This window comes from Lithobates pipiens, unplaced genomic scaffold (genome assembly GCF_037356315.1).
Source record: "Lithobates pipiens isolate NorthernLeopardFrog02 unplaced genomic scaffold, aLitPip1_a1.2 Scaffold_28, whole genome shotgun sequence".
NCBI classification, from domain to species: Eukaryota; Metazoa; Chordata; class Amphibia; order Anura; family Ranidae; genus Lithobates; species Lithobates pipiens.
This window is the reverse complement of record NW_027507789.1, coordinates 202,255,010-202,279,591: the sequence shown is the minus strand read 5'-3', so window position 1 is coordinate 202,279,591 and position 24,582 is coordinate 202,255,010. Positions and strand designations below refer to the sequence as shown.

Below are 24,582 nucleotides of genomic sequence, written 5' to 3'. Positions count from 1 at the left end.
TTTTCGGGTCGTTGTCCTGCTGGAAGGTGAACCTCCCCCCAGTCTCAAGTCTTTTGCAGACTCTAACAGGTTTTCTAAGATTGCTCTGTATTTGGCTCCATCCATCTTCCCATCAACTCTGACCAGCTTCCCTGTCCCTGCTGAAGAAAAGCATCCCCACAACATGATGTGGCCACCACCATGTTTCACGGTGGGGATGGTGTGTTCAGGGTGTTGTGCAGTGTTCGTTTTCCACCACACATAGCGTTTTACTTTTAGGCCAAACATTTCAATGTTGGTGTCATCTAACCTGAGCACCTTCTTCCACATGTTTGCTGTGTCCCCCACATGGCTTCTCACAAACTGCAAACGGGACTTCTTATGGATTTCTTTCAACAATGTCTTTCCTCTTGTCACTCTTCCATAAAGGGCAGATTTGTGGAGAGCACAAATAATAGTTGTCCTGTGGACAGATTCTCCCACCTGAGCTGTGGATCTCTGCAGCTTCTCCAGAGATACCATGGACCTCTTGGCTCTTCTCTGATGAATGCTCTCCTTGCCCGGCCTGTCAGTTTAGGTGAACGGCCATGTCTTGGTAGGTTTGCAGTTGTGCCATACTTTCCATTTTCCGATGATGGATTAAACATTGCTCCGTGAGATGTTCAAAGCTTGGAATTTTTTTTTATAACCTAACCGTGCTTTATACTTCTCCAACTTTATCCCTGACCTGTCTGGTGTGTTCCTTGATGGTGCTGTTTGTTCACTGAGGTTCTCTAACAAACCTCCGAGGGCTTCACAGAACAGCTGTATTTATACTGAGATTAAATTACACACAGGTGGATTCTATTATTTTGGGTGACTTCTGAAGGCAATTGGTTCCACTAGATTTTAGTTGGGGGGGGGGGGGGGGGGGGGTATCTGAGTAAAGGGGCTGAATAGAAATGTACCCCACACTTTTCACATATTTATTTGTAAGAAAATTGGAAAAACATTTTATCATTTTCCTTCCACTTCACAATTATGTGCCACTTTGTGTTGGTCTATACATAAAATAAATACATTTATGTTTGCAACATGACAAATGTGGAAAAATTCAAGTGGTGTGAATACATTTTCAAGGCACTGTATATACCCCTCTTCCTCGTATACTGTATATACCTCCTCTCTATGTATATAACCCTCAATATATACCCCTTCCCCCTATATACTGCGGGTAAAATAAGTATTGAACACGTCACCATTTTTCTAGATAAATATATTTCTAAAGGTAATACTGACATGAAATTCTCACCACAAGTTGGGAACGTCCCATACAATCCATACATACAAAGAAACCAAAACAAATACCTTCAGAAAATAAGTTGTGTAATAAAATGGAATGACAGGGAAAGGGTACTGACCACACTAACTGAAATGTATTTAATACTTGGTAGAAAATCCTTTGTTAGTAATGAGAGATTCATGATGCCTCCTGTATGGAGAATCTAGTCACATGCATTGCTCAGGTTTTAGTCCATTCTTCTCAGCCTTCAAATCTTGAAAGTTCTGTTGGCTTCTTCTATGAACTTTTGATCTTTAGTTCTTTCCATAGAGTTATTATTGGATTCAGGTCAGGTGATTGGCCGGGCCATTCCAGCAGCTTTATTTTCTTTTTTTGAAAACAACTGAGAGTTTCTTGGCTTGGCTTTGTGTTTGCTGGAATGTCCACCCTCGTGTTCCATCTTCATCATCCTGGTAGATGGCAGCACATTTTTATCAAGAATGTCTTGGTAAAATTTTCCATTCATCCTTCCTTCAATGACATGAAGTTTGCCAGTACCGTATACTGAAAAACAGCCCCACACCATGATGTTCCCACCTCCAAACTTCACTCTTGGTATGGGGGGTGTTTTTGGGGTGATGTGCAGTGCCATTTGACCTCCAAACACGGGGTGTATTTTGACATCCAAAGAGTTCCACTTTGGTCTCTCGTCTGACCAGACAATATTCTCCCAGTATTTCACAGGCTTGTCTCAATGTTGTGCATGAAACTTTAAACAAGCTTCAACGTGCTTTTTCTTCAGCAATGGAGGCTTGCGTGGTGAACGTGTATTACTGATTGTGTACCCGTTAATTCCAGGTCTTTCTGAAGCTTATCACAAGTGGTCCTTTGGCTTTTGGAAACTCTTCTGATAATTCTTTTCACTTTTCTCTGTCAGAAATATTGCAAGGAGCACCTGGTCGTGCCTGTTTTTATGGTGAAATTATGTTTTTTACCACTTCTGGAATATGGCCCCAACAGTGCTCACTGGAATATGGCCCCAACAGTGCTCACTGGAACATTAAGAAGTTTACAAATCCTTTTGTAACTAATGACATTGGTATGGTTTTTCAACAATAAGGTTGTGAAGGTCTTGAGAGAGCTTTTTGCTTTTACCCATCATGAGAGGTTTCTTGTGTGACACTTTGGTAATGAGACACCTTTTATAGTCTATACATTGAGACTGAACCAGCTGATATTCAGTTACAGTGACGAGGGGCAGGATTGCTTTCTAATTGATAGATTTCAGATGGTGTCTTGGCTTTCCATGCCTTTTTGCACCTCCCTTTCTTCATGTGTTCAATACTTTTTCCCTGTCATTCCATCTTATTACACATAACTTAATTTCTGAACGTATTTGTTTTGGTTTCTTTGCATGTATGGGTTGTTACCGACATGTGGTGAGAATTTCATGTCAACAGCACCTTTACAAATATATTTATCTAGAAAAATGGTGACATGTTCAATACTTATTTTACCCACTGTACATAGCCCCCCTCATATGCTATTTATACCCCCTCCCCCTGTTAATAAATCCTCACCCTATATATGCTGTGTATATACCCCTCCCCCCATATATGCAGTATATTCCCCCTCGACCCTATATAAACTGTATATACCACCTCCCCCTATATATAATGTGTATATACCACCATAAACTGTATATAACCCCTTCCCCCTATGTATGGTGTATATTATCTACCCCACTCCACTCTTTTATGAGGTGGAGCAAGTACAACCTATGTATTTTTATATTATACACACTCACACTAATAGTACCCGGTCCCCCAATATATATGGGGGAGGGGTTGTTATATAAATATAATACACACATACATATGTTAGTTATATCTATATCGCATACACACACTTGTGCTCATAAGTTTACATACCCTGCCAGAATTTTAGTATTTCTTGGCCATTTTTCAGAGAATATGAATAACACAAAAACTTTTCTTTCACTGATGGTTAGTGTTTGGCTGATGCCATTTATTATCAATCAAATGTATTTACTCTTTTTAAATCACAACAGAAACTACCCAAATGACCCTGATCAAAAGTTTACATACCCCAGTTCTTAATTCCGTGTATTGCCCCCTTTAACATCAATGACAGCTTGAAGTCTTTTGTGGATGAGGTTCTTTATCTTCTCAGATGGTAAAGCTGCCCATTCCTCTTGGAAAAAATCCTCCAGTTCCTGTAAATTCTTGGGCTGTCTTGCATGAACGGCACGTTTGAGATCTCCCCAGAGTGGCTCAATGATACTGAGGTCAGGAGACTGAGATGGCCAATCCAGAGCCTTCACTTTATTCTGCTGCAGCCAATGACAGGTCGACTTGGCCTTGTGTTTTGGATCATTGTCATGTTGGAATGTCCAAGTACGTCCCATACGCAGCTTCCTGACTGATGAATACAAATGTTCCTCCCCAAAAGATCAGAGATCCGCCTTCGTGTTTCACAGTAGGAGTGGTGTATCTTTAATCCTAGGCCTTGTTGACTCCTGGTTACTTTGTGGCATTTGTGTAGTAATGGCTTTCTTCTGGTGACTCGACCATGCAGCCCATCTTTCTTCAAGTGCCTCCTTATTGTGCATCTTGAAACAGCCACACCACATAGTCCTGTATTTCACCTGAAGGTATTTCTGGGTTTTTCTTTGCATGGCAGTTGTGGCTGAAATTTTAGTTGGTCTACCTGACCGTGGTTTGTTTTCAACAGAACCCCTCATTTTCCACTTCTTGATTAGAGTTTGAATGCTGCTGATTGGCATTCTCAATTCCCTGGATATCTTTTTATATTCCTTTCCTGTTTTATACAGTTCAACTACCTTTTCCCACAGATCCTTTGACAATTCTTTTGCTTTTCCCATAACTCAGAATCCAGAAACGTCAGTGCAGCACTGGATGAAAGATGCATACAGATCACAGATGAGGATGGCTACCTTTTTAATAGCCATTCAAACCCCTTTGTGTCACCTTGTGTGCATGTTATCAGGCCAAAATCACCAGGGTATGTAAACTTTTGATCAGAGTCATTTGGGTAGTTTCTGTTGCGATTATGTTTTAAAAAGAGTAAACACAGTTGATTGATAATAAATGGCTTCAGCCAAACATTAACTAAAAATGGCCAAGGTATCATAAATTCTGCCAGGTTATGTAAACCTATGAGCGCAACTGTGTGTATGTGTGTACACACGCACGCGCGTTGTTTAGATCTAGATAGAATATATGTATCTAGGCAGTAGTGATTTGGGTAGGTGACAAGGAAATGGCACCAACATCCCTGGAGATGAGTATAAACAAGGGAATTTTTTTTGGCAGAATTTTTGAGGGTGCCGGCAAAAAAGTCGTAATTTTAATACTCCACAATATGTATGAAAATAACAAAGGTTTTTATTGCTACATAAAAGACATAGGTAAAAAGTTTTGGTATAAGTTATGTGCACATGTACAAAGAAACATCTAGAATTCAAAGCAGGTGACAAAATTTAATCACTCACCAACAACATTGGAGTGATTGTCCCGACATGTTTCGCCACTCTGAGCCCAGAGTGGCGAAACATGTTGAGACAATCTCTCCAATGCTGTCGATGGATTGTGTGTATGTGTATGTATATATGTGTATGTATATATGTGTATGTATGTATGTGTGTATGTGTGTATGTGTGTATGTGTGTATGTGTGTATGTGTGTATGTGTGTATGTGTGTATGTATGTATGTGTGTATGTATGTATGTGTGTGTGTATGTATGTGTGTATGTGTGTGTATATATATATATATATATATATATATATATATATATATATATATATATATATATATATATATATATATATATATATATATATATATATATATATATATATATATATATATATATATATATATATAATATTTTATTATTTTTCTGGCACACCTACCCTCACAAATGTTCCCCTAGTACCGTCCTGAGTCTGACACAGGGTCGCGTCAGTGTGGAGACCCCAAATCTGTGTACATTGTACATACAATATGTTCTCATTGCTCCATCTCTCAGCCTGGCATTGAGTCAGGTGAGACCCTATATTTCTGTATACACTCTAATTCCCCTACACCCCCTTCATGTTATGTCCCCCTGTAGATCGTTTGTTTCTTCTTATTACACACACACTTTCCTTTCATATTTGTATTATGTAATATTTCATATTTTTATGTAAGCTTTGTTTTTTTATTATCTGTTTTTTAGTGCATATAAGATGTAGCACCAGATTGTGTAATAGTAGAACACTTTTATCTGCTACAACCAAGATAAAATATGTGTATGTAAGGATAAAAGAAAGCTGTGAAAGGGGGTTCATTGATTTCAGACTTGTTGTAACTCCTCTGTGTTTGCTGATAGACCTGGCAGGAGTCAGATTTGTTTTAGAAAGGATTCCTTAGAGAGATCGCTTACACAAATCCTTCCTGTTTACCTTCATCCTATTGGACGGAATTAGGAATTCACCTGAATGAAGTCACTACATGTAACTGCAGCTGGATCAGCGCTGATCTGCTCAGATCTCCTTACAGGACGTGCTTGGTATAGAACCGGAGTGCCCATAGACAGCTGCTTTCCTGCTGGGAGACCTCCTTTGCCTAGGACGGTGCTGTTAATCTCAACTAAGTGCATGACTCTTTTTTTTTTTTTTTTTTAATATTTTTTTGCATTTTAGTTCTAGTAAAAGCCTGTACACCCGATCAGAAAATCGTATGAAAAATCTGATCATTAGTACACAGGTCATATGATATTATCCGATGGGACAAGCACAAACGTTTATCTCATACTATACCAGATGGTACTATTTTCATTTAGGGCCAGTTCACACCAAATGCAGTCCAGTACGTTTTATTTTATTTTTTTCTGCATCAGAACCACATGGATAATGGGGCCTATGGTTTCCAATGGCATAGTTCACACCAGTGAGCTCCAGTTCCAGGGAGAGAAAAAAAAAGTATAACATGCTGCATTTTTTCTTCACTGAACTGTACTGGAATGCAGTAAAGTGCATCAAATGTACCCCGAATGCACATGTCCCCATTTAAGGTGGGGAAAAAATTATTATAATACAGGATTTGTATAGCGCCAACAGTTTGCACAGCGCTTTACAATGTGAGGGCCGACAGTACAATTTACAATAAAATTGAATACAGACGGAATCGGAGGACCCTGCTCTTTAGAGCTTACAATCTCGAAGCACTGGAAAGCATCAAAAACGCAATGCAGGTGTGCATCCGGACTGTTTTTCTATGGTGTGAACTGGTCCAGTCGTTCGAAAATACAATACAAATACACTATAACACATTACGTCACTTAAAATTCTTTTTTTATTCTGTCGTACGGGAATTTTTGTAACTTTAGTAAATTCTTCATTTTCAATATGAGATTAGCATGCAAAAAAAAAAAAAAAAACAGATTATTTGTTTTTCTCATTGTGTGTACCAGGAATAAGGGGGGGGTTATAACCCTTGTCCAGTTTTATTTGTCATCTGTGTCCCATTAGGGAGCTTTTCCTCACTTCCTGTTCCGTAGCCAAAACAGGAAGTGACCAGAACTAGTGTCCCCATTGAAAGATGTCACTTTATTCCTGTTCTGGAGATAACCCAAAATGTTCTCTATCTATCTATCTATCTATCTATCTATCTATCTATCTATCAAGTCAGTAGCTGCTGACTTTAAAAAGAGAAAAAAATTGTCGGAAATCCACTTTAATAAACCTCTTTTTACTCGGGTAATGCACTAGGGGCTTGCGTCTTCCCTTCTTTATTTTAGTATTTGCAAGGCCTCTTTTACACGGGTGTCTGTCCAGCTGCTGTTAAAAGCATGTTTTGTTATTTTGAAATTCCAAGGCTTCAGGCACAGCGATCACTTGCAGTTGTACATTGCGATTACGTGCGTTTGCATGCGGCTTTGTTTAGCTGCAGTGGAACATTCTTGCCATTTCTGAGGTGCTTCCTGTTTTTCTTTCACTGTTGCCGCTGCCATCCGCAGGTGAAGTAGTACACTGCAGTTATGTACAGATAGCTGCAATAAGTCGGTTCTGGACTCAGTCACGTTTATTTTTTCTAACCGCGCAAAATCCCATGTAATGAAACCCTTGCTAAACGCGGTGTGTGAATGGGGCCAATAGGAAAGCATTGTGAGAGTTTAGGTGCGGTGGATAACTTCCTCTATCCGCAGCTAAAAGCTGAATTCAATCCGCCTGTTTGAAAGGGACCTTACTCTCTCCACCTTGTGCTCTCCTGTGACCCAGAATCAGTCAACAGTAGGCTGAAGCCTGCTGTCTGCTGACATCACTCAACCAGGACAGACTCTTGAGGGATCCTGACAATAATGTCACGGTCCACCCAGATACCTTACAGGCAGCTAGCACCGCCTCTCGGAGCACCGCTGGGAACCTGAGCCAGCTACTGAAGGGCAGAGCAGAGAGCGGTGACTGAAATGAACTGCTCTGCTCGGTGAAGACCGAAACCTGAGCAATTAATTGTCAGTCACTTGATCGCTCAGTTCTTGGGCTTAGAGCCAGCAGGGCACAGCTTGCAGCATTGATTTTAGGTAGGTAAGGATGTGTATTATTTTTCTATTTTATTTTTATTTATTTTTTATAATCCCACACTTCTCCTTTAAATCTAATGTATTGATGAATATCCATGCTTACTGAATTCATATACAGGCTTTGTTCATTGGTGCACAGTGACTGTACCTTACTGCTCCTCTCTGTGGTCTCGTTCACATGCCGTCTCCTCTCTGCAGATAAATGTGCTTTTAAGTAACTGTGACTTGCTATTTACAAAGCCGTGCCTGAAAGCATTATTCTGTCGGTGTGCACAGGGCATATTATTCTATAGAGGTGAACACAGGATGTTATGGCCACTTAAACCTTGTTTATCTGCGGGGAAGGCAGAGTTGATGGCTGTAATAAAGCAGAATGAAATCACGGTGGGGGCGGCCAGCACTGTCCATACTGACACACTTACCTCTAGGTGTGTTCTCCAGACATCCACTCTGCTCCTGGTGCTGCCATCTTATTTTACTCTTTTTCCAGGTCCAGTGCCTTCTTGATTTGCCCATTGGGCAAGCACCAATGAAGTAACTGCTGTGCATACACCTTGGAGTTATTACATTGGCACCTGACTTCATTCCTGGCACTGCGCATGCGCAAAGTCAGTGTGCATAAAAAAACTTATTGCTAGCAAAGGATCTGAGGTTTTTCCTGGCAGAATACCTGTAAAGTGTCTTACTGGTAGATTATTTCTGCTTTAAAGTGTCTGAGCCAAAGAAATGCCATACATCTCTAATACAGGCTCATGTTTTGTCCCTTTTTAAATACACTGAAAGTACCTGTTTGTCTGCCAGAAATCCGGGGAGCTCCTGACTTCCTTTTAGGGTTGGCAACAAACTCTCCCTGCTGCATTGAAAGTAGAACTAAACCCCAAAACAGTTACATTCAAGGCATGTCATGAACAGTGTTCAATTTTACATCAAATTACAATTAAATTTTAGTCAGTCTTTTGACTAAAATGCCGTGTTAGTCATATTTTAGTCAAATAAAATAGTGTTAATTTAGTCAACGAAATTAAGTCTGGTCATGAATCCTAAAGTGATTGTAAAGGCTCATTGTTTGTTTTTTATTTTATACTTGCCTCCTCTGTGCAGTTGGTTTTGCACACAGCAGCCCGGATCCTCCTCTTCTCAGGTCCCTCTTTGCTCCTCCTGGCCCCTCCCTCCTGTTCAGTGCCCCCCAGCGTAAGCCGCTTGCTATGGGGGCATCTGACCCAAGTCACAGCTCCTGTGTATCCATTTAGACATGGAGCCCTGACCTGGCCCCGCCCCCTCTCTTGCCTGATTGGCTAGCTGACTTTGACAGCAGCGGGAGCCATTGGCGCCGCTGATGTGTCTCAGCCAATCGGGAAGGACAGCTGAGACAGTAGTGGACATTGCTGGACAGAGAGCAACCGCAGGTAAGTATTGGGGGGCAGATGGGAGCTGCTGCACCCAGAAGGCTTTTTATCTTAATGCATAAAGATTCAAAACCTAGTACTTTTACAACCTCTTTAAAGCGGAGGTCCACCCTAAAATGGACCTTCCGCTCATCGGATTCCTCCCCCCCTCCGGCGCCACGATTGGCACCTTTCAGGGGGGAGGGGGGTGCAGTTACCTGGATAATCCAGGTAACTGCACCCACTTCCGGGCTAGCTCTCTGCGGAAAGGGGCGTACATTACGCCCCTTTCCGCAAGTGCCTGCCCCCTTCCGCAAGTGCCCCGCTGCCTGCTGGGAAACACACAGATCCCAGAGGCAGCAGGGACCGTCCTCATTGCACAGCGCGGCTCGCGCATGCGCAGTAGGGAACCGGGAAATGAAGCCGAAAGGCTCCATTTCCTGATTTCCCATACCCAAGATGGCGGCGGCAGCACTCGAGTGTCGATCTAGAGATCGGCTTCGGGTGCCGACATCGCGGGCGCGCTGGACAGGTAAGTGTCACTATTTTAAAAGTCAGCAGCTGCAGTATTTGTAGCTGCTGACTTTAAAAAAAAAAAAAAAAAAAAACGCGGAGTCCCGGCGGACTCCCGCTTTAAGGGCTCATGCACATTGCTTTTACAGGCATTTGAGCTTTTATTTCAGCTTGAAGAAGCTTGTACTTTTTTGGGCTCTTTGTAATGTTTGTATTGAGTTTTTTTGCACATTTTTTAAGTGTGTGTTTGTGTTTGTTTTTTTTTTATTTTTTTTTCACAAATCGACCCCTCGGCTAATTTTCTCCTCCCCCCACAAATGATTTTCTTTTGGTATTTGAACACCTCTGCTTTTTTTTTTTTTTTTTTTTTTTTTTTTTTTTTTTTGAGCTTTTTCATACTCTTTTGTGTGTCTTCATGCACTTTTCTGCTCGAATGCTCCTCTCAAAAACTTGAGTTTGGGAGGGGTTCTGCCTGTAAGAGCATATTCTTGTAATCTCCTGAAGAAAAAGCCATAGTGTACATGGACACATTGCCTAACAAGAGCTCAAAAACCTGTAGAAGCCGCTTCTTTGAGTTGCAGTATGCATAAGCCCTTAATGTCACAGTTGCTTGCGCTGTCAGTTGAGCCATTAAATGGCTGGAGTCATAGCTGATCACCTGCAGCACCATATCAGCTGTAGATCAAGCAGAGGCTAAGATGGCGGCATCGTTGGCTGTAAGAAGGAGGTGTACCTGCGGCATTTGTGGAAGACCCCCGCGCAAATCTGCCGTATACCCGCGTTGGGTCCCACAAACCTATGGCACTTCTGTATACTCATGGAATCCCACAGCCTGCATGCGCCTGTCAGTAAAACGCACTTGTGGGATGTGTGACTTTGCAGCAGGGGAGGCCTAGATAAGAAAATAAAGGAAGTGCTGCGGTGCAATACTAAAATGCTTGGAAATCTTTAAAAAATAAAAATAGGAAGTGCTCTTCAGTTGAGGGAGGGAGGAAAAATGTATTGGGTGAAGGTCAACTCCAGCTTTGCCATCACTATAGTTTAGGCAAAGGTGGGCCAAATTGTCTATTAACTTTACTAATACATGTGGCTGCTGTCAGCGCTGTATGTAGCATCAGTGATATAAAGTATACAGCACTGTGTTTGGCAGCAGTATGGGAACTTCTGTTCATTCCCGACACAAAATCAAGTCTGGTTGAGCGCTGCTCAGCCATTTAAAGGGAGCCTTGCACTTCATCAATGAATACAAGACTTCGTCTGATTGGCTGAGCTAGGACAGATGACATCACAATCTCCACCTCAGCTAATCGGAGAAACCCTTGTATGCAGTGAAATAAAAGGCTTCCTGTGAGTGGTTGGGCAGAGCTCAGCTTGACTTGTGTTTTTATTTTTATTTTTTTATTTTTTTTGTTTTGTTTTGTTTTTTTTCCCAACAATGGGCACATCTGTCAATGAAGGAGTTTGTTTGTTTGTTTGGGACAGTTTGCCCCAATGAACTAAAGTGATAGCAAAGCTGAGGAGAGTTGGGCTTTAATGCCCCGTACACACGATCCCAAAAATCGTACGGAAAATACCGCTTTCGAAGCGATCGTACGATAATCGGATCGTTAGTACAGAGCTTTCGAGAGCCGATTAGGACAGTTCATCCGATATTATTCTATCGGACATGCACAGAATTTTTTTTCGTACGATGCCAGATCGTACGATTTTCATTTAATCAGTACAGCTATCGTTCGAAAATGCAATACAAATGCATTACGACACATGACATCACTTCCGAATTTTTTTTTTCTGTCGTGCGGGAATTTTCGTGACTTTAGTAAACTCATCAGATTCGATCTGAGATTAGCATGCAATAAAAAACGGACGATCATTCGTCCGATAATCTCATTGTGTGTATGGGGCATTAGTACAAGTTCTATTGTGTGGCTCTTTGGACATATTGGGGCCCACATTTGAGGCCCTCTTTTTGCCATGTTAATTGACACTGCTCTTCGGCCATTTTTTTTTTTTAAGACCTGCGGAGTTGAATATAGCGGTATATTCCATTTTAATGGATTAGTCCCATTAATATATCCTGATTTTCAATATAAAGCTGTGCTGGAGTTAAAGCTGAATTCCAGAATTTCAACCACTTTGTAAAAAGTGAACACAAACTGTGAGTTAAGTCCAAGGAGCTGCATGACATCTCCTGGGCTTATCTCTATTTATATTAACAGGTTTATTGCTCTGCCAGAGACACTCTGGGGATCTGAGAGGCGAGAGAGCAGCTATGCCCGCCCCTCCGCTCTGCTGCCCATTTACAGAAACTCGCCAGCTCCATCATCATTGTCTGGCATGGGATGACTTAACTCAAGCACAGGGACCACGCTGGTGATGTAAACTGAGCAACGCATGCACAGCTCTGTTTACATGTCACAGAAGACTGCAAGCAGGCAGGTAGGTGTATGTTATTGTAGAAGAGACATTGCAATAAACAGCCCACATACTTGTAATTGTGGTGTGTGTGTGTTTTTTTTTTTTGTTTTTTTTGTTTTTTTTTATATGTTGTCTTCAGTTCCACTTTAAATCCCAGCTGGACTGAGGATGTTTCCATTTGGGGCAGTGTATGAAGATCTCCCCTGTGATATGACATCCATATGACAAGCTGACCCTGTGGGTGAATGTGTTTTCAGGCATGGCAGCCCCCCTATTCAATGAGCACTCCCCTCCCCTCGTCATTGCGCTCCCCTCGCCTTGTCGCTGCGCTCCCCTCCCCTCCTCTGCCCCTCTCCTCGTCATTGCGCTCCCCTCGCCGCTGCGCTTCCCCTCCTCTGCCCCTCTCCTCGTCATTGAGCTCCCCTGTCATAGTGACTTTATGGAAAGTTTTCAGAAGTCCCGGAATGACCTGAGCTGTAATAAGTGTTTATAACCAGATAGACAGGACCCAGGAGTTGGGCGAGGGCTCATTGATGTCAGCTATTTGTATTATGCAGCCAGGGAGTACGAGTTTAGTTTATACCGAAAACATTAAGATAAGACATTCCTGTTTTCATGAGGCGCAACCCTGAACTCTACCAGTCATCTGTGGCTGGGACAATTGGCTCTATATATAGCCCTGTGTATACACAGCCTGGTCCGGGGTCACCCGGCACTGGAAGGGTTACATACCATGTGTATTGGTGAAATAATCTGCCATGTCTACGATGTCCTCCTCTATATGCTTGGCAAACATTGTCACCTTCCCCTTCTTCTTTGTACAACTCGCTGTCCTCGTAGTCTCATTCCACGGTCTTGGCTTTCTTGTCTATGGCAGCTCGATGTAGAGCCAGTGGTTTATTTTGGGTGGAATGTAGAGGGGGGGGGGGGGGGGGGAGGGGTTGCTTTTCCAGCTCATCTTGTACAGAGAGGACTGGAAGAACCTAAATTAAGAGAAACACGGAGGCTTCCAATACTGACATCACCTTCTGAAAATGCTGTTGGTCTGGCTGTTGTGCTGATCTTCTTTCTGTGTTGTGAAAGTCGCTGGGCTAAAACAAGTGTGCAAATCACATTGACCTACTTGACTGTTCAGCAGCTTACTGCCAAAGATAGCCAAGCAAACTGGTATTTTCAGAAGGAGATCAGTGCTTTCAGTACAGTACACATGCCTCCAGTGTCTCATTAAGGTACAATGTAAGATCTCCCTAATCAGACACAGATGGCAAAAAAACTAAAACTTGTCAGCCGTTCTAACATTCTATCCAATACTGCCATTTATGTGGGACTATGCATAGGAAGCCTGTACACCATAGATGCTTAATCTGTCCGCCAACTGTTGAGGAACTACAAGTCTGATAGGTACAAGCATGAATCCCAAATTCAGAGGCATGATGGGACTAACAGTTTTGCAACAGCTATAGGGCCGCACATTGACCACCCTTGCTGTACACCATGGGGAGACCTGGCCTCCTGGGCAGTAATATCTAGAGCAGGGGTCTCAAACTGGTGGCCCTTCAGCTGTTGCAGAACTACAATTCCCATAAGGGATGGCAAGGCTGACAGTTACAAGCATGATACCCAGGGGCATGATGGGACTTGTAGTTCCGCAACAGCTGGAGGTCTGCCAGTTTGAGACACCCCCCGCCATCTAGAGTGTGCTATACCTTGTCTTTTGCCACCATCTTCACCACTTCTTCAGGTCCAGCATCTTGTCTTTGGTCATTGTGTGACCATGGATGATGTAAGCTGGCCCACACCAGGGGTGGCCATAGAGGGGCGAGGATTTCCGAAGTATACTGGCACACAGTCCACATGCCGTACACCAGGTCCAGTCTGGTGGGGATCTGGAGGCGTCTTCTATACCAGTGGTTCTTAACCTCTGTCCTCAAGTACCCCCAATGGGCCATGTTTTGGGAATTTCCCTTAGATAAAATAAATCTTAATAGCATGTCATTGATATGGATTTAAAGCAACTGTGCACAGTAAAGGAAAACCTGAAAACATGGCCCATTGGCGGTACTTGAGGACTGAGGTTGAGAACCACTGGGTTATACTGAAAACTGCTGCAGTTCTTTGGCTAACTAGATACAGAAACTCGCCAATTTCTATTTTACTGTCACCGGTGGATTTGATAGATCTGAAACGGGTCGACAATGGGTATAGAAAAGAATTGCCTCCTTTTTTTTTTTTTTTTTTTTTTTTTAAATCACATTTTGTTGCTTTGTAGCCTAAAATGAAGACTGACATAGTTTTTGTTTTACATGGCTGTATTTACTAACAATGAAAGATATAACACAACCTGTCAGAAACAAAAATCCAACCAAGGGCTCTTTCACACGGGACGGATCCGTGATGATCCGCAGAGTGGACATCCGCTTGAGCAGGAAGATGACAGGTCCGTCTCTGCACACTTCACAGGGATGGACCTGTCAGAGCGCCACTTTCCCCTATGGGAGATTGGATGACGACAGACCACAGAGTCTGACGTCATCCAGTCTGCAGACAGATGGGAAAAGTAGGTTTTTCCTCCATCACACTTTTTCGCAGCGCATGTCGGCGCTGACATCCGACGCTCCATAGAAGTCTATGGAGCATCTGTTCAGGTCCACCTAAAAAAAAAACTGACAGCCGGACCTGAACGGATCGTTCGTTCGTCTGAAAGAGGCCTAAGAATCACCCCTCCTAAAAATGACTTGTAAACTCAATGAGATGTAGCTAATCACCTTCTCAATGGCACACAAAGCCATTTGACTTTCAACTGTGATAAGCTGTGGTCATTTTGATTAGCTCAGCATTTAGGCTGGGTTCACATTGCAGCGATGCGGGAACGCCGCAAATCCGCTGCGGGTTCACGCATCGCATACCTCCTGGCGGCAGTTCACACTGCCCTATGCGAACTGCTGGGAGTGTCAATGAAACGTTAATGACACCCCCAGATCAGTTCGCATATCGCAGTGCGATCTGCAAACTCGGACAGGAATCGGATCGCATGGTGTGAACACCCATGCGATCCGATTCTGCTGCGGACCAAAAAAAGGGTCCTGTGCGAGTTTGGGCCGGGTGCGATGTGAATTCAGCCATACTATCTGTATGGCTGAACTCTCACCGCACAGAAATCGGATGTGATTTGCACTGAAGTGCGGTGCGAATCGCATCCGATTCTCGTCACCGCTGCAGTGTAAACCCAGCCTAAAAGAGCTTTCCTCAAGGATTTCAGTCCCTGACAGTGCATCCATCAACTATGGGTGCCAACATAAATTTTTGGTTTTGGATATTGGAGAAGGATTAGAACACCTGTCAGTTTTTATTGCTCTCCGTGCCCTCATTGTGGAGATCCCTCTTTATCTGTCCTGTTTACCTCTCGCCTAAAGAAAAGCCCACATTGTGGGTGGTCACCAGAACAGGAGTAGGGGTGAACTCTTCCAATGGGTACCAACCAAGGATTTCCTTTCACTTTTGGAGGGATTCCCTCTTTTTGTTCTAGTAGACCCTGGAATTAAAACTGATATGAAAACTAGAATTGGGACATCTGTTCTGGTCACAGCTGCTGTCACTTTTTAGAAATGTCCTCCTCGCTTTGTGTTGTGTTTGTGGCACAGTAAGTGAGGTGACATTTCCCCTAGGGGAGCACAATATATACCGTACTTCCTTTCCTGGATCTTCTATCTGCTGTATAGTGCAGCTCTGTTTAATAAATGAGCAAACTTCTCTTCCTTTTAAACTGCACCTCATCATTCTGAACATAAGAATGTCGCTCGCAATCACTTCATGAAATAAAGCCATAATGGATTTCTACCAGGAGTACTTCTATTTGCCAGGAATTGCTAATAAAGGTCGTGTTTTATAAAGCTCGAGTGAATGTGCAATTAAACTGAATTTATATGTTCGATTAAATTTTAGTCATCTTGCTCATTATGTTGCCATTGCGCTAGCTGCTCAGTAAACAAGCAAGAGGAACTCTGAATAGACTTCTAGACCGTATTATAAAATGACCTTGCTGGCTTTACATAAGCCATGATGTCATTTTTAATGAGGAAACACAAATTTGTGACATCACCAGGGGCAATGCTGGCTAACTTTTGGTATTCGGGAATAGACAGGTGTCTGTGCTGACCATTGCAGGAGACACATTGATTTGTTTCCACAAACCTAAAATCGTTGCGCCTTAAAAACCCTGATGATGCATGTTTAGTTACTGTCTGTGGTTTGCCAAGTCTACATCTACCCATAATCTCATTTTGCTTGTGGGTAAGGAGTGACGGGTGCAGCATGTGTTCAAAATGGGATTTATAATAAGATCTTCCTGGTTGCCTCCTCGTTCTGCACTCTGTTGCCAGAGAACCTCCACTGCGTTCCAATGCTCAAGGCCCTGGTGACCAACCTGTGGCCTTTGGACCTTTTTAGCAGTCAATAGCTAAGCTATGACTAAGCACTACATTGAATTGTGAAACGCGTTAACTCCTGTCTGTTCCTACTGTGTGGCTTGTATTTTTCGTTCACAAGAATTTTTGAATAAAAGGCAAAAAAAAACGTTTTTTGAGTGCGGCTGTCCAGATCTTCTTCCTGTTTTTGATCACACCTGTAGCATGTCTACAGACGGCCTTCTGTAGTATTACATTATGTGTGGCTCTTTGGTGATGTCAGGTGTGCAGCTGAGGCCCCCTCTATACCTCTTATGTTGACAATCTCTAGTTTAGGCCAGGTTCACACTGGTACGACATGACAGTCGTCCGACTTTGCCCTCCGACTTCCAACTGACTACCATGAACAGGATCTGACTTTGATCCCAACAATACCAGGCTCCTTGAGTCTGGTATAATTCTTGAGGAGGAACCTCACTCCAAATAAAAAAAAATGGAGTAGGTGCCCCCCAAGACCCTTTGGTCTGGTATGGATCTTAATGTGATCCCCCCCCACACCAAAAAAAGCTATATTTTTTTTCGCACCCCGCCCTCCCCAAGATCCATACCAGACCCTTATCCGAGCATGTAGCTTGAGGTTTAGTTCTGGGAACACAAATTGTTGCGCCACATGAATGTGCAAGTGAGGTGTTTCCAACTCACTGGATGCTCCCTAGAAATGGACATGTTGTTGATGTTATTTCAGAAGTATTCTTGTAAGCCTTTTTATAGGCTTACCTGTAGGTAAAAGTGGTATAACGGTGTTTACAACCACTTTAAGAAAAACTGTAGATTTAGACACACATCTAAATTTACACTAACACACATTGCATGTTCATGGTCTACCATTGTCACCACCAGGAACCCCACCTTAGAATGTCCACACAGCCATCGCAGTGCATGTAGATAGGAAGGCTGGAGGAGACCAACAGCACCCAGATCCAACAAAGAATAAAATATAATGAAAATGTGTTTTATTTAGCAGTTAAGGCAGCATTTTGTACAGTGCTTTCATATATCAAATGTCAATCATTTTACATAAACCCTTTCCAGGTACATTGAAGGGGGGGGGGGGGGAATAGACTGCAAATTGTAGACAAGCTCCGGCAGGCTCTGAGCTAGTGAGAAATGTCGAATGTTGTTGGTTGATCTGCAGTGTCATCCCAATGATTGCTCCCTCTTGCAGGCGACGTCATCCGTCTCAGCACTGCTCCCTAGAGGGTCTAGATGATATGGCAGAATTTACACCAGTCTCAAGGTATTAGTCTTGACAGAGGAAAACTCTCCACTAACCACACTAACTTTTATCTATATTCTCTCCAGAGAATACTAACATATTACTGTCTCTGCTGGTCACCTTCTTGTCAGATTTCATGCTGCCTTTCTTTATAAGCCTTGGATTTGTGTTCTCTTCACTTACATATTCTCTTTCTATAGCTTTTGGTTGTGGTAAAACAGCTATGATCTTTATGGAAAATGTAAGTTCAATTTTATAGCTGCAAGAGATGCATAATGCCTACACAACAATTTAATTGCAACGCATGCTTAAAGTAGAACATTGTTTGCTAACATATTTTACTTTTAGTTGGCTACTTATTTCTAAGCTCTTCTTCTGCTTTAAAGTAATGAAGTCAAAACGTTTTATATTTCTTTTTGTTTTGGATGGAGTAAAAGAGGGTATGGCCCCTCGTTGCTTTTTTATTTTGTATCTGTGTCCCATTGGGGAGATTTCCCTTCACTTCCTGTCCTGTAGCTTAAACAGGATGTGAGAGGAAATCCCTCATAAGTGAGGGAATTCCTGGTTGTCTCTAGACTTAGTGTCACCATTGGAAGAGTTCCCCTCTGTTCTTGTTCTGGTGACTATCCAAAGTTTGGGGATTTTGTTTCCTTAGAGTTCTCTAACTTCCTGCATGGTGCATGACCAGAATTTACAATCCGTGCATCCATTGGCCTGTTTTCTTTGTATAAAGATCACTCATGGCAACCAGCAGTATTTGAAAATGTTGGTGGAGCCAGGACACAAAATAGGATGAATAGAAGCAAGAGATTCAAGTATGAGTAAGTTGTGGTGAGTTGGATCATCCAATGGCTTATTTTTATTTGTCAGCCAAGGTGTCTCCTCCACCCACCGTAGTGTGGGGCCCATATGGAACATGAAAGTGGCTGGGGTCTTGCAGGGGTTTGCCAAAAATGATGATAGCTGATTTGGGCTGTCTGATCCTTAAAAGTGAGTGTCTGAAGTAAATCTTGGTACCAGGCATGGCTAGAATGGAAGCAGTGTTATTCTATTATGCCTTTGAAGTCTCGGCAGGACAATCCACCTTCTCCTTTACTTACCACCTCTCACTGCTGTTTTCCCACCTTGCCTGGACACTTTCTTCTTTTCTTTACTTTTTACTTTTTTTATTTTGGAAGGTGTCCTCATATTTTGTGTCTTCTCTACAGGCCCAAACATATTCCAGAATCTCCACGAAACTTGAGGAAAATACATTTCATTAAAAGCATGAGGCAGTACGACACCCGGAGCAGCAGGTATGAATCTTACATCTAGACTCTGTCCTCCCAATAATTGGAGTGTAGTACATGGTACACCACTGGTCTTCTACCACAAGAATAATAGGAGTTTAGTACATGGTACATAACTGGTCTTCTACCACAAGAATAATAGGACTGTAGTACATGGTACACTACTGGTCTTCTACCACAAGAATAATAGGACTGTAGTACATGGTACACCACTGGTCTTCTACCACAAGAATAATAGGACTGTAGTACATGGTACATCACTGGTCTTCTACCACAAGAATAATAGGAGTGTAGTACATGGTACATCACTGGTCTTCTGTTACAGGAATAATAGGACTGTAGTACATGGTACATCACTGGCCTTCTACCACAAGAATAATAGGACTGTAGTACATGGTACATCACTGGTCTTCTACCACAAGAATAATAGGACTGTAGTACATGGTACATCACTGGTCTTCTACCACAAGAATAATAGGACTGTAGTACATGGTACATCACTGGTCTTCTACCACAAGAATAATAGGACTGTAGTACATGGTACATCACTGGTCTTCTACCACAAGAATACTAGGACTGTAGTACATGGTACATCACTGGTCTTCTACCACAAGAATACTAGGACTGTAGTACATGGTACATCACTGGTCTTCTACCACAACAGTAATAGGACTGTAGTACATGGTACACCACTGCTCTTCTACCACAAGAATAATAGGAGTGTAGTAAATGGTACATCATTGGTCTTCTACTACAAGAATAATAGGAGTGTAGTAAATGGTACATCATTGGTCTTCTACTACAAGAATAATAGGAGTGTAGTACATGGTACATCGCTGGTCTTCTACCACAACAGTAATAGGAGTGTAGTACGTGGTACATGTATAAATTGAAGGTCTTGTGAGCTGCTTTGGTACACTACAAACAGTGCACACTGATAATCCCAACCAAAAATGTACCGAATTTGCAAATAAACGGATAATGGAAGCAGCTTGCACTCTACACACTTTTATACTGTATGTGCGTTATTATCCAAAGTTAAGGAATATAGTGCCGCACTTCCTAGATCTCAACCAATATCACATTCACATGTACATAATCAACATATAACTAATAAACGACTGTCCTTTTAAAAGTCTCTTAAAACATACACTGGCCAATTTATTAAGTACACCTTGCTAGTACCGGAGTGGACCCTCTTTTTGCCTTCAGAACTGCCTTCATTTTTCATGGCATAGATTCAACAATGTGTTTGAAACATTCCTCAGAGATTTTGGACCATATTGACATGATGACATCACGCACTTGCTGCAGATTTGTCGGCTGCACATCCATGATGCGAATCTCCCTTTTCCACCGCATCCCAAAGGTACTCTATTGGATTGAGAGCTGGTGACTGTGGAGGCCATTGGAGTACAGTGACCTCATTGTCATGTTCAAGAAACCAGTGGTGAGATGATTGGAGCTTTGTGACATGGTGCATTATCCTGCTGGAAGGAGCTATCAGAAGATGTGTACACTGTAGCCATAAAGGGATGGACATGCAACAATACTTGGGTAGGCCTTGAAGTTTAAAGGATGCTTAATAGGTACTAAGGGACCCAAAATGTGCCAAAAAAACTCCCAAATACCATTACACCACCACCAGCAGCCTGAACTGTTGATGCAAGGCCGGATGGATCCATGCTTTCATGTTTATGCCAAATTCTGACCCCACCATCCAAATGTCGCAGCTGGAATCCAGACTCTCCGGCAATGTTTTTTCCAATCTTCTATTGTCCAATTTTGGTGAGCATGTGTGAATTGTAGCCTCCGTTTCCTGTTCTTAGCTGACAGGAGTGGCACCCGACATGGTCTTCTGCTGCTGTAGCCCAACTGCTTCAAAGTTCAATGTGTTGTGCATTCAGAGATAATATTCTGCATACCTTGGCTGTAACAAGTGGTTATTTGAGTTGCTATTACCTTTCTGTCATCTCCAAACCAGTCTGCTGATTCTCCTCTGACCTCAACAAGACATTTTCCTCCATACAACCTCCGCTCACTGGATATTTTCTTTTTCGATCCATTCTCTGTAAACCTGAGAGATGGTTGTACGTGAAAATCCCAATAGATCAGCAGTTTTTGAAATACTCAGCCCAGCCCATCTGGCACCAATTACCATGCTACATTCAAAGTCACTTAAATCCCCCTTCTTCCTCATTCTGATGCTCGGCTTGAACCTCAGCAAATCGTCTAGATGCCTAAATGCATTGAGTTGCTGCCTTGTGATTGGCTGATTAGCAATTTGTGTTATCAAGCAATTGAACAGGTGTACCTAATAAAGTGGCTGATGAGCGTATACAGTGCCTTGCGAAAGTATTCGGCCCCCTTGAACTTTTCAACCTTTTGCCACATTTCAGGCTTCAAACGTAAAGATATAAATTTTTGTTTTTTGTGAAGAATCACAAAATTGTGGGACACAATTGTGAAGTGGAACGAAATCTATTGGATAATTTAAACTTTTTTAGCAAATAAAAAACTGAAAAGTGGTGCGTGCAAAATTACTCGGCCCCTTTACTTTCAGTGCAGCAAACTCACTCCAGAAGTTCAGCGAGGATCTCTGAATGATCCAATGTTGTCCTAAATGACTGATGCTGATAAATAGAATCCACCTGTGTGTAATCAAGTCTCTGTATAAATGCACCTGCTCTGTGATAGTCTCAGGGTTCTGTTGAAAGCGCAGAGAGCATCATGAAGACCAAGGAACACACCAGGCAGGTCCGTAATACTGTTAAGGAGAAGTTTAAAGCTGGATTTGGATACAAAAAGATTTACCAAGCTTTAAACATCCCAAGGAGCACTGTGCAAGCGATCATTTTGAAATGGAAGGAGTATCAGACCACTGCAAATCTACCAAGACCTGGCCGTCCCTCTAAACTTTCAGCTCAGACAAGGAGAAGACTGATCAGAGATGCAGCCAAGAGACCCATGATCACTCTGGATGAACTGCAGAGAACTACAGCTGAGGTGGGAGAGTCTGTCCATAGGACAACAATCAGTCGTACACTGCACAAAGCTGGCCTTTATGGAAGAGTGGCAAGAAGAAAGACATTTCTCAAAGATATCCATAAAAAGTCTCTTCTAAAGTTTGCCACAAGCCACCTGGGAGACACACCAAACATGTGGAAGAAGGTGCTCTGGTCAGATGAAACCAAAATCAAACTTTTTGCCCACAATGCAAAACGATATGTTTTGGAGTAAAAGCAACACAGCTCGTCACCCTCAACACACCATCCCCACTGTCACACATGGTGGTGGCAGCATCATTGTTTGGGCCTGCTTTTCTTCAGCAGGGATAGGGAAGTTGGTTAAAATTGAGGGGAAGATGGATGCAGCCAAATACAGGACCATTCTGGATGAAAACCTGTTGGAGTCTGCAAAAGACCTGAAACTGGGATGGAGATTTATCTTCCAACAAGACAATGATCCCAAACATACAGCAAAATCTACAAAGGAATGGTTCACAAATAAATGTATCCAGGTGTTAGAATGGCCAAGTCAAAGTCCAGACCTGAATCCAATCGAGAATCTGCGGAAAGAGCTGAAAACTGCTGTTCACAAACGCTCTCCATCCAACCTCACTGAGCTCGAACTGTTTTGCAAGGAAGAATGGGCAAGAATTTCAGTCTCTCGATGTGCAAAACTGATAGAGACATACCCCAAGCGACTTGCAGCTGTAATCGCAGCAAAAGGTGGCTCTACAAAGTATTAACGCAAGGGGGCCGAATAATTTTGCACGCCTCACTTCAGTTTTTTATTAGTTAAAAAAAGTTTCAAAAATCCAATAGATTTCGTTCCACTTCACAATTGTGTCCCACTTGTTGGTGATTCTTCACAAAAAATAAAAATTTTATATCTTTATGTTTGAAGCCTGAAATGTGGCAAAAGGTTGAAATGTTCAAGGGGGCCGAATACTTTCGCAAGGCACTGTATCTTGTGTAATGCTTCTCTGTTAGATCACCATCGTGTGCTCCTAAATCATCCAGTTTCTGTGCTACCACCACCAGATGTGCTCTCACCTGGGGACTATGACCTTGCAGGGTCAAAGGCGGCTTTTGTCCCTTTAATGGACTAGTTTCGTATCTTCACGATGTTGGTGGAACTTCGCTGCTGCTGGGATCCCTCCTCTGGTCTTCCAATTCCACTCTCATTTCTCCCTGCTTTCCAACCCATACTCTCCCTTTCAGGCTCTCCCCTCCACTCAGCACCACATAAAGAAAGTACTAAAATAGTGCCTGATTCCTAAAATATATTCCAAATGTAGAAATACAATCACTTTAACAAGATGCTAGATTGCACCAAATATGTAGTGCTGGTACATGGTACACCACTGGCCCTCTACTTCAGGAATATTAGGCAAAACTGGGCTGGAATGTAAAGCTATGCCTAGGACAGGAATCAGATTTACTCGCTTTGGCAAGAGTTCTAGGGCCCCTACATCAACAAGGTGCCCAGGACTCTTCCCCCAGCCAGGCAGGTTGGCATCCATTGTGAACCTCTTTCAAAAGACAAGGATTACTGAACTGCCAAATCAGTGACAACCTAGTCCTTGTGATAGTTTTTCTGACCAGAGACCACATTGACTCGAACCCTGGTGACAATGCTGTTGTTCTGAAGTAAAACTGGGCAAACTGGAACAACAGTCTCAGAGGCTGCCATCAGACCTAGAACTGTCATGTAAAATTAGAGAATTACAGAATTCCTGGCCTGGGGAATTTAAAACTAAGGTGAAGTGTCTGAAATTTCTTCTGCGGAAAGAACACTCTAGCCTGAGCTGGGACCAGGACTTCCAGCAACAATTTATAAAGGTTCAGGATGGTGGGGGAATGCTGCCTATCGGCCCCAAGAACACTAGCCCCACTATCAAACATGGAGGTGGAAACATTATGCTTTTGGGGGTGTTTTTCTGCTAAGGGGACAGGACAACTTCGCTGCAAAGGGATAATGGACGGGCCATGTACCCTCAAATCTTGGTTGAGAGCCTCCTTCCCTCAGCCAGGACATTGAAAATGGGTCTTGGATGGGTATTCCAGCATGACAATGACCCGTAGAAAATATTTGGAGGGAACTGAAGGTTTGAATGGCAATCGTCTGCTTCGAAACCTTAATGACTTGGTGAGAATCTGCAAAGAGGAGTGGGACAAAATCGCTCCTGAGATGTGTGCAAACCTGACGGCCAACAACAAGGAACATCTGACCTCTGTGATTGCTAAGAAGGTTTTTTTTTTTCCCACCAAAAGTACTAAGTCATGTTGTGTAAAGGGGGTCAGGTACCTATTTCACTCATTAAAATGCTAATTCATTTCTAGATTTTATTTTTATTCCATTTATTTTTTATATGATTTTCTGGATTTTGTTGTTCTGTCTCTCACTGTTAATATAAATCTACCATTAAAATTATAGACTGATGAT

The 24,582-nt window shown here is 42.5% G+C and overlaps 1 protein-coding gene and 1 long non-coding RNA gene across 2 annotated transcripts in view; one reads left to right on the top strand and one right to left on the bottom strand.

Annotated features, from left to right (window-relative positions):
• LOC143936022 (uncharacterized) overlaps positions 1–13,032 on the bottom strand; it is a 27,590-nt gene extending 14,558 nt beyond the window's left edge. Inside the window, exon 1 of the long non-coding RNA XR_013263602.1 lies at positions 12,896–13,032. This is a non-coding gene — a long non-coding RNA (uncharacterized LOC143936022). The remainder of the gene's footprint in view (positions 1–12,895) is intronic.
• The window catches only part of CABLES2 (Cdk5 and Abl enzyme substrate 2), a 49,227-nt gene that overhangs the window by 2,053 nt on the left and 22,592 nt on the right, over positions 1–24,582 (top strand). The window contains 2 exon segments of the mRNA XM_077460295.1: positions 17,792–17,863; positions 19,051–19,137. Of these exon segments, the coding sequence (XP_077316421.1) occupies positions 17,792–17,863; positions 19,051–19,137 (159 nt within the window).